The following is a 10084-nucleotide window of genomic DNA, read 5'->3' on the forward strand; positions in this document are numbered from 1 at the left end:
ATATAATGATTTGTAATGATTTCGCAATGATATTTTGAGTGCAGGCTCTATGTATCGTAATTGGTTTGATTCCCTGAAATATTTCGTGTACGTTTCTAGTTTTGGCCCAGATAAAACTTAAACACAAAGTATTGAATTTCTGGTTTTACAACAAAAGAAAGGAAATTGCACTACATCCACTGCCAATTTCAGTCCAAGCAGCCTAAATGCTATATAAAAACTTCTCCATACTCACGATCAACACCTATCAGATACACCTATTTGCTACTCATTCTTTCAGCAGGAGCTGCCAAATTTGTGTGGCGTTAAGTGAGAGATGGCGTCCAACGTTCTAGGATTTCTCAAGGACAAGAACATATTAGTGACTGGATCAACCGGTTTCCTAGGCAAAGGTATTTTTGGCGTGATTAATGTTAAATTGATCTTTACATATATTTGGGTTTCATGATAACAAATTGTTAATTGCTGTTTACTTGGTGCAGTTTTCGTGGAGAAAATCTTGCGTATACAGCCTCGGATTAGCTGCATTTATGTTTTGCTGAGGGCTGAAGATGTAGAGTCAGCCAAGAACCGATTTAAAAAAGAAGTAAGAAATTTCATACGGAAAGTCATTGAGAATTATTTTTTATGTATAAATTTGATTCAAAAACGGATGAAAACTATAGATTTATGCTAGTGCAAGTTTAATCCATTGATTCTTGGGTTGTGGTCTTTCTAGATTGATCCAGCATCTTAATCCATAGAAATTGTAGCTTTATGGTAGTATGAGTCTCACCAATGGACTTTTGGGTGGTGGTTCTTGCAATTATCTTTATTTAAATGGTAAATTTAGGGAATATCTCAGAATGTAATGCTTATGGAAAATGTCAAAAAAGATTCTAAGATATTTGCAGAATCTGCAATCCTTGTAAAAGTGGCTCTAGTATGATCTAGAATATTAAGAATCAGAAAAATGAATAGATTCAACAAAAGATTATGGGAAATGTCAAACACGATTGTAAGATATTTGCTGAATCTGCAATCCTCGTGAAAGTGGCTCTTGTATGATCTAAAATATTAAGAATCAGAAAAATGAATAGATTCAACAAAAGATTCTGTATAATATTTTATCAATGACGTCTTAAGAGGCGAATTATCCAGTTAAATTTTATATATTTGACTGTTTGAATGCCTCTAATCGATCTCCTCAGTGCTCAGAAATTAATCCTAGACCTACAAACCCCTTTGAATGACAGGTTATGAGGTTGGAGTTGTTCAAGATTCTGAGGGAGCAACACGGAGACAATTTTGAAAGCTTCATATTCCAGAAAGTTGTTCCTGTAGTGGGAGACGTTGCAGCAGATCATAATCTTGGAATTGACCAAGAGACCACAAGAGAGCATCTCTGGGAAAATCTGGACGCCATTGTTAATAATGCAGCAAGCACAGCGTTTGACGACAGGTTTACTTAGTTCTAGTTATACCTAGGAAAGGGCTCTGCTTTAGTAGGTGCTTATCCTAGTTATACCTAGGAAAATGTATCTCGGTTGCAAAACCTAACTTATTCAAGCAAACACTCTTGCAAAATGTAGATATGATACCTCTCTCAACGCCAACACAAATGGAGCGAAAAATATGGTGGAATTCGCCAAACGATGCCGGAAACTTCAAATCCTCCTGCATGTCTCAACAGGTAAGGGAAGATGCTTGTACTCATAATAATAGGGAGTTATATGTTTGAAGATTTAATTTTAAAATATTTTATAAATGGTGATTAAATTTGTTAAGTCCAGATTCGCAATTATTTATAATATTCAAATGTTTTGAAATTGCTAAATTAATTTTTTAAAATTATTAAATGAATTTTTAATTTTAAAATTTGAATTTCTATGTATTTAATTTTTTTTTACCTGTATATAAATATATAATTTATTTATATTAATAATCATTTAATTTAAATAATTATTATAATATATTTATATTTAAAAATTTATGACATTAAAGGTACTATTTGCTATTTTGCAAATTAAATTAAATCAAATAATGCACCTTGTCAACAAACTATAAAGTGTAAGTGAAAGTAAATGGGTAAAATTTTTATAAGAATTTTAAAAATTAAAATGAGTTGTCAGGAATCAATCATACTTAATTTACTTAATTTTAAAGGTAAAACAGGAAGGAATATGTTTTCATAATTTGGATATATGTTTTAAGTTTTCAAAATTAGTTAAGAATTTCTGCTTCCAAATCAATATTATATCACGGTTAAATTTATATGTAAATATTTTTTATTAATATTTAAAAATTGACTAAAATTAAAAAATTAAAAATGATTAAAATATAAATATAAATTTTTGAATATTTATTTTATTTTTTATAAATTCGATGATATATATTTTAATAAAATTATAATTGTTTGAAGCGTATAAAAAGAAACTGTATAAATTTCTAAATTTGTATTTATTATCTTTATACATTTCAAACTTATTATTTTAATTAATTTCTCTCACAAAATTAACACAAACATTCTTCGAATTTTTTTACAACAGCTCTTATTTAATTGAAAATCAAGATTAATATTTTAATATTAAATAAAATACACACTTAAACTTTTCATCAAAGATACATCTGCAAAATTTTACAATAACAACTGTAAATCAATACGTTTCCAATTAATTGCGTCATCACTCTTTATAGTTTATTGTATTTTTTAACAAGATACATGATACTGGGAATTACCATCCTCATACATTCACAGACTTATCTTTGTTTAATGTGGCAAAAGCTTACGTTATCGGACATGGAAAGGGAAGAATTATGGAAAAGCCTGTGAAGATGGGAGAAACTATAACGGCCGGCAATGGACCTGAGGACGAAGGCTGTCCACCTTTCGTAGACATTAAAGCGGAAATTGGTTTGCTGGAGAAAACACTCGCCGAGATACATATGAACTCGTCTACTCGCACATGCCAAAGTTCTTTACAAGATGCAGATACCAAACGTCTAAAAGAATTGGGCTTAGAGAGGTTTGTCACCCTCAGAAGCCATTTACTCATACTTTGCATAGATGTATAATTCTGAAAATGGGAGTTAGGTTCATTCATGGAGGTCTTAACAGGGCTAGGAGATTTGGGTGGCCGAATACTTACACATTCACCAAAGCCATGGGAGACAAGCTAGTAGAAAATCTGAGAGGAAATCTTCCAGTAGTGGTTTTCCGACCGAGTATTATTGAAAGCACTTTGGCAGAGCCCTTCCCTGGCTGGATGGAAGGCACCAGGTATTCGTAATCAACCATATTTTGTAATCCAGAAAAATTGGTTTCTTTTGTGATATTGTTATCAGTGAGTATAGATTTGAATTCATTAAATAACCGGAAATTGAACATGAGGGTTTCAGCTGACAGACATGACCTCGTCTTGGCAAAATAATATTCACAATATAGATTATTAATGATTGCTTTGTGTAAATGAGCTAAAGCATGTATAGGTGACAGTAATCATCACACTTTTCACAATCTCAACTCAGTGATGCCTGGTTTTATCCAATTTTCAGTAGCAATCATTACAAGTGTGTATAGTGGTTAAAGATGGCCATCTTTTCACATTAGTTGGACAGCATTTATTATTAGTGCTAATTGCTTTCAATTTAGGGATACATGATTCCACTATTTTGAAGAAGCAATCATTACAAATATGTATGATGATTGCTTCTTAAAAATGGACCCAGCTGTACACACATTTATGTTGAACCATCACCTTTTCACAATTTGGATCCAACTGTACACAGCTAAGCCTAACCATCACCCTTTCACAATCTAATATAGGAATGTTACAAATTGTAATTACTCCTGAGTTAATTAACTAACTGTTGAGGGTGGAGTGTTGGAGTCTTGAGTGAAGTCCATAGAAGACTTTTAGTGTGTAGTTGCATGTGAAGATATTTTAGGCTTGCATGTCAAGATATTTTAAGCAAGTCGCTAGTTGGAAAAGCTTCAAGATATTTTAAGCAAGTAGCTAGTTGGAAAAACTTTTAGTATGTGGTTGCATGTCAAAATATTTTTAGAAAGTAGCTAATTGGAAAAAGTTAAATACTGTTCATCAAAATCATTGTAATAATAATGTTTTGTGTGAACCCTAGAAGAACAGCAGCTATTATTTTATGTGTATTATTTATGCTTCGTCTCCTCCCGCTTAACAACCAGAAATACCAATCGGAAGCCATGTAACCAATTAAAATCATATCGTTATTAATATTGATAATATGCCGTTTTTGGAATGTATAATTGCAGAACTATCGACAGTCTGATAGTAGCATACGGCAAAGGACGACTTACATCCTTCTTAGCCGATCCAAACCTCATCATTGACGTGGTTAGTCACTTCTTTCCACCATTTATCTTCAATGGCTTGCCCTATATTATTGTTCATAACTATAAAAATATGTTTGTTTATTAATGATATTATTTGAAGAACAGATTCCAGCAGATATGGTTGTTAACGCGATGATAGTAGCTATGGCCACACATGCTTCCCAGAATGGTCTCTTTATTTATCACTTGGCATCATCTATTGGAAACCCGTTGCGTTCCTCTGTTGCAACGGACGCCGCTTATAATTACTTTTCGAAGCATCCATGTGTGGGCAAAGATGGAAACATAGTTCACGTAAAACCGCCGCTGTTTCTGGAGAGCATGAGCAGTTTTCGGGGATACATGTTTACACGTTACAAAGCACCACTACAGGCAAGCATCTCCTCCACACTTCTTTTCAACAAAGATTTAGAAATTGGAATAAAAAATTCAAATTATTGTAATGAAGTTTAGATGGATTTATGGAAAACATGAAGTTACATATATCTGCTTAATGGTTGTAGAACACCTGTATAATTCTGTGACTGCAATTGTTGACGTTGAGCAGGTGCTTGGTTTAGTGGATAGTGTCTTCTGCAACATGTTCAGAGCACATTACACTCGTATGCTCCGAAATTACAACTTCGCCATGTATTTAGCAGAATTGTATGAGCCTTACGTTTTCTTTCAGGGAAGGTAATGCCGGTGTCTATATTATTTTTTCTTTTCGTCAAACGATTTTTCTATTTGATAGGCGAATCTGTGGCCTTTTTTCTCAGGTTCGATACAACCAACACTGAAAACTTGTTGAGAAAGATTTCGGCGGAAGACAGAAAAGCATTCAACTTCGACGTAAAATGCATTGATTGGACAGAGTACTTGTCAGAGGTTCATATTCCTGGAGTAGTCAAACACGTACTGAGATGAGATTGAAATGGCAGCCTGGAATCCTGGAATGGGGTATTAGGTGGAATAAACGAGAAGGCAAAGTCGTAGAGAAGCCGTTAATCCGCTCAACCACTGCTGAATAATAAAATTCTGTAACTGTTGTCATGTTGTAAATGGTTAGTGGGTTATTGTTCGTTATTAAGTTGTTGGAGACGTCAGATTCTTTATATATTTTTTATATGGTTCATTCCCCCTTTCCACTCCTTGTACAGTATATTTTGTACAATAAGTCTCCTCACCACAATCTTCACTTTCATATATATATAAATGAAATGAGATGAAATATTATACGAAACATGATGAAATATTATAAGAAACATAAAATGAGATGAAATATTATACGAAACATATTAGGTTTTTTACATATCCAGTCTCCCTCACCATTATATTTAACTTTTTATTTTTATATTATTATTATTATTATTTATATTTATATAAATAATTGCACTCAAATAAATTTTGAAAATAACATTTTTAACCATAAAATAAATCCATATAAAACACAAAACATATTTTATTTTGCACAATATATGTTTTAAGTTTGGCACAATGTTTCCAATCACCTCAACTTTTATATATATGACCTTGAATATCCAATATGTCACCTACACCTTCACTCAAAATTTATTAGGCAAAATACAATATGTTTTATATTGTGCGCAATATTTGCTCTCACTTTCGCCTTAGCCCTGAAATATGATAAAAAATTGTGATGTATATAAGTTAATATTAATGTATTTTTTAAACATTTAATATAATAATAATAAAAATTATTATAATTATTATTATTTTTATTATTATGAATTATATATATATATATATATATATATATATATATATATATATTTAATTTTAAAGTCACGGTTAAGTAAGACATAAAATGGTTTATGAAGTATTTTTCTTTATGATTGTAGTGTATTTTTTTTAGTCTTCAATAGAAGATACATATAATTGAGAGTTCGGATCTGCGTATTTTCCATTTAAATTTTCCACATTATGTATTTGTAAGTCAACAAAGTTATATCTGCTTTTTTTATTGAAACTTTCAAGTTTTCAACTACCTAGTATTTAGGTTATTCTTTCTAGTGCAAAACCTGCTTACCATTGTTGATGAAAATAAAGGGATATATATATATATATATATATATATATATATATATATATATATATATATATAAAGGGGTAAAAAAAATGTTAATAAAATATTAATGTGAAAATGTATTAGTAGGGGGTAAAATAAAGTTATTTTTAAAGACATTTCCAATATGTAGTTAAATTAAGGGTATTGTTTAGTATGCTAGGGACCCACTTGCTATGTCAGAGGTTCATTGAGTAAAGCTTAGTAGGTACAAGCTAACTTAATGCCTCCTACTCCCCACAAATCCAATTTTGTTACCTAAAATACCGGTACGAATCCGATTTTGTTACCTGAAATACGCATACATGCTTTACCCCCTTTGGTTTTGACTTTTTAGGAGGAAACACATGCTCTTAACTAAAGACAATTTTCAATTGACATGTGTTTTTTATAAAATATAAAAAATAATGAAAATAGGAAAAGCTCTTATTTACATTGAGATGAAATTGGTTTCTAGGATCACATAGAGTATTTTATAATTTTATTTTTGTGATAAAAGAGCATTAAGAGAAGTGGTCCAAGATTTACTAGTCCTGATGATGAACTACACTGGTGGTTAGAAAAGCATCAACCCAACAATTTGAATGTGATTTTTACCAAAAGACTTTACTAAATAAAATATGGATCATTTTTGTATATTAATTGAAATATCAGCCTTATTGTATTCCTCTCATAATGCAATTCCCTCTACAAATAATGATAATAGTACAAATAAATACATGAGGAAGTTTGTCTCAAGATAGTACGTCTATCCTGGACACAATGGTTGAGCAAATATCTCAACCTAACACTAATCTAGGAGCCTAACTGGTTGGAGAGAATCTCTCAACCAACTAAGCCTAAACTGACTCCTAACCATGAGGAACAAACTCAATCTATAAAGGTAGGATTAAATCCAACTTTCTTGATTTTAATTAATTTAATTGTTTTGGACATATAATTGTTTTCATCACATGAGAGTGAGGCTAACATTCCCCCCCAATGGTAAGTCCAAAATAAGAACTAGGAACCATCTTCCAAGTTCTCATGCTGAAACCGTTGATCCTCAAAAATGCTGACTGAAAAACTGCCGAAGTTGGATGCTGAAAAACTCCAATCAGAAGAGAACATAAATCAGCTGCAAGTCTAATTCATCTCTAAATTTTGCTTGATGACTCCATCACATGACAAGCTGCAAAAGGATCCATCTGTCCTTTTCTTGCAATCAGCATCCTTTGTCCACTGACAAAATATTGATAACGTCCACTGGCTACTTTGATGTCGACCACCCACTCACTGCTTTGATGTTGATGAATGCCCACTAGCTAATCTGACGATGCCCACAGGCTGATTTGTTGATGATGCCCACTGGTTGATTTGTAGATGCCCACTGGCCAATTTGAAGATGCCCACTCGCTGTTTTTGATGATGTTGTCAAGACTTTCAGTCTAAAAACCACCCTTAATTCCCCTCTTCGTTAGCTGAAAGGAGAGACAATCATCTGCATTTGATTTCTAAATTTTGAACTCCCATTCAGGTGTAGGAAAGTTTCACTGTTGTACTCCCACTTTCAGGCGCATGAGAGTACCATCTTCATTTGACTGTTGGATGCAATACGTGAGATTGAATTCTGTTGTAAAACTTATACAATCATTTTACTGTTGGCGACCATTCCCAAGGACCAATCCATGAATAAATGATCTTTAATCTGGCAGGTTGGTCTTGTTTGTAACATTTCTTTGATGGGTGATTCTACTTGCCACAATGGTGACAAGGATGGAGATCAAAATAGTGATCTTCCATGTGACCTTTTCTTTGACAATGTTTACATGTGGGTTTGTCTTCAACTTTATCATGGCTTGTTGATGTTACTTGATCAAGAAATCATGCACTGATGAACTTGATCGGCTTAGAATAATCAGGGATATGCAAGCTGTTTTCATCTTTGTCATATCCTATTCCTCATCGATTTTTGTTACTTTGAAGTTCTTCCCACGGCTTAATGATTGGTTTGGAAGAAGCAAGTTCAAGTTGATCATGGACAACTTTTACACCTGAAGTTGTTTGGATCAATGCTTTATCTTCATCTGAGTGGTTGAAAGACTTGGAAGCATCACTGTTCTATTGCAATTCATCTCTTTGTAGTTGCGACTCCAGTTGAAGGAACTCAATTGTTTCATGTGCTTGTTGTAGACTAATTGAAATATCAACAAGAGTTTCTTTGTTGATTTGCACCATGTCTTCAACAATTGAGAGGATCAAATTGTTAATAATCTTTAACAACTGAATGCTTTTCGCCATGTGAACTTGTTGGAACTCACGCTTTCTTGCTTTTAATACTTGTTGGATTTTTAGAACTCACTCATTTGATGCTTTATTCAACCAATTGAAGGGTCGCTTGATGTTGTGAACTTTGCACTTTCTTGAACTCACACTCTTGATTGATCAAAAGAAGGGTGTTGAATACTATCGAAAATGCCACCAAGAGAAATTCTTACAATGATTTGAATGACTCAGTTAAAAAAATAATGGATTCACTTGATTTAATTGATTCCCTATCAATTCAAAGCTTGGGTGTCGGGTTCAACCGAGAATGCACCCTTACAATTCAACTCAATTTGACTTTGATTACAAGTTGACTTACAAAAAAATTATTTGCAAGTTATACAATGAATAAATGTCGTTGAATGTTGATGTAGACTTTTCGTTGGAATGCTTGAGTTTTAAACTTTATTAACTTGATTTTCATTAAGTGAATTTTCTTGTTGATGTAGAATGCTAATGTTGCCAGCTTTGATTATGTGTTGTAGTTGCGTGAATGCATGTGATTGTTTGTGCTTGATTGAATGCTAGTTGCAGCTTCTTAATTTCATGTGCTTTGATTAATGTGCTTGTTTCATTCACTTTCTTTAGACTCATTGTGTGTGTTAAATAAGATAATTGTAGTGTCAAAACTAGACACAAAACATGCACAATCAATCACTACACAATGTGTACTAAGATCCCCTTATTCAATTTTGGGCAAATCTAGGACACTTCAACACCACAAAATTACGTCTTTATTAAGTATTGAGTACATCAACCTTTCATCTTTACAACATCTACATTGAAACTTCTCAAGCACAAAGTTAGAGAACTCCTTGGAGGCAATTTTTCTTCAAAAAACTGGATGTTCATTGACTCAATCTTTCTCAAAGTAAAAAATTACTTTGAATTACAACAATGAATTTTTGTTTTTAAAAAATATTCCCTTATCACTCCAAATTTATAGAATATGCACCTTATGACTCCACAAAATCACTTATTACTCCATTACATAAAGAATTACAAATAGTCCTTATCTCTCCAAAATGTACAAAGTCACTTCTTACTTCTCACTCCAAAAACTAACTTATCACTCCAAAAAATTACAAAAATAACAACATTCAAGTTATCACTCCAAATACAAAACACTTATAACTCAAAAATAAAAAAAAATAATGTCACCTTGTCACTCCACAACATCACACCTTATCTCTCCTAAATAAAATTTCACATTCCAATAATGAGCTTTCTCTTTCAATATTTTTAAACTCCCATTTAAAATAATTTCATGAAGTCCCTTTTAAAGAAGTGAATTAAAAAGTGAACTTTATGGATTCACTTTAAAAATGAAAGATCTCCTTTAACAAAGTCAAATCACATTTTTA

At 32.3% G+C, this 10084-nt stretch overlaps 1 protein-coding gene across 1 annotated transcript; it reads left to right on the forward strand.

Moving 5' to 3' along the window:
- Positions 1-208: 208 nt before the first annotated feature.
- Positions 209-5257, forward strand: LOC149239733 (putative fatty acyl-CoA reductase 4). The gene is made up of 10 exons (XM_089367184.1): positions 209-392; positions 483-586; positions 1236-1441; positions 1572-1672; positions 2765-3005; positions 3098-3259; positions 4271-4349; positions 4457-4723; positions 4899-5026; positions 5110-5257. The coding sequence occupies exons 1-10, from the start codon at positions 317-319 to the stop codon at positions 5255-5257; spliced, it is 1512 nt and encodes a 503-aa protein (XP_089223310.1). The 5' UTR covers positions 209-316.
- Positions 5258-10084: the final 4827 nt, after the last annotated feature.

Source organism: Pinus tabuliformis, chromosome 8 (genome assembly GCF_031772625.1).
Source record: "Pinus tabuliformis cultivar Carrire ecotype Pingquan chromosome 8, CPIR1, whole genome shotgun sequence".
Taxonomy (NCBI): Eukaryota; Viridiplantae; Streptophyta; class Pinopsida; order Pinales; family Pinaceae; genus Pinus; species Pinus tabuliformis.

What these genes read in the sequence shown, in the direction of transcription:
- LOC149239733 (XM_089367184.1), top strand. Translation starts at nt 317, where the DNA reads ATGGCGTCCAACGTTCTAGGATTTCTCAAGGACAAGAACATATTAGTG. An exon ending in AAAGAATTGGGCTTAGAGAG is followed by an intron (nt 3,006 to 3,097) that starts GTTTGTCACCCT and finishes AGGTCTTAACAG; the next exon opens with GGCTAGGAGATTTGGGTGGC. An exon ending in GTTACAAAGCACCACTACAG is followed by an intron (nt 4,724 to 4,898) that starts GCAAGCATCTCC and finishes GACGTTGAGCAG; the next exon opens with GTGCTTGGTTTAGTGGATAG.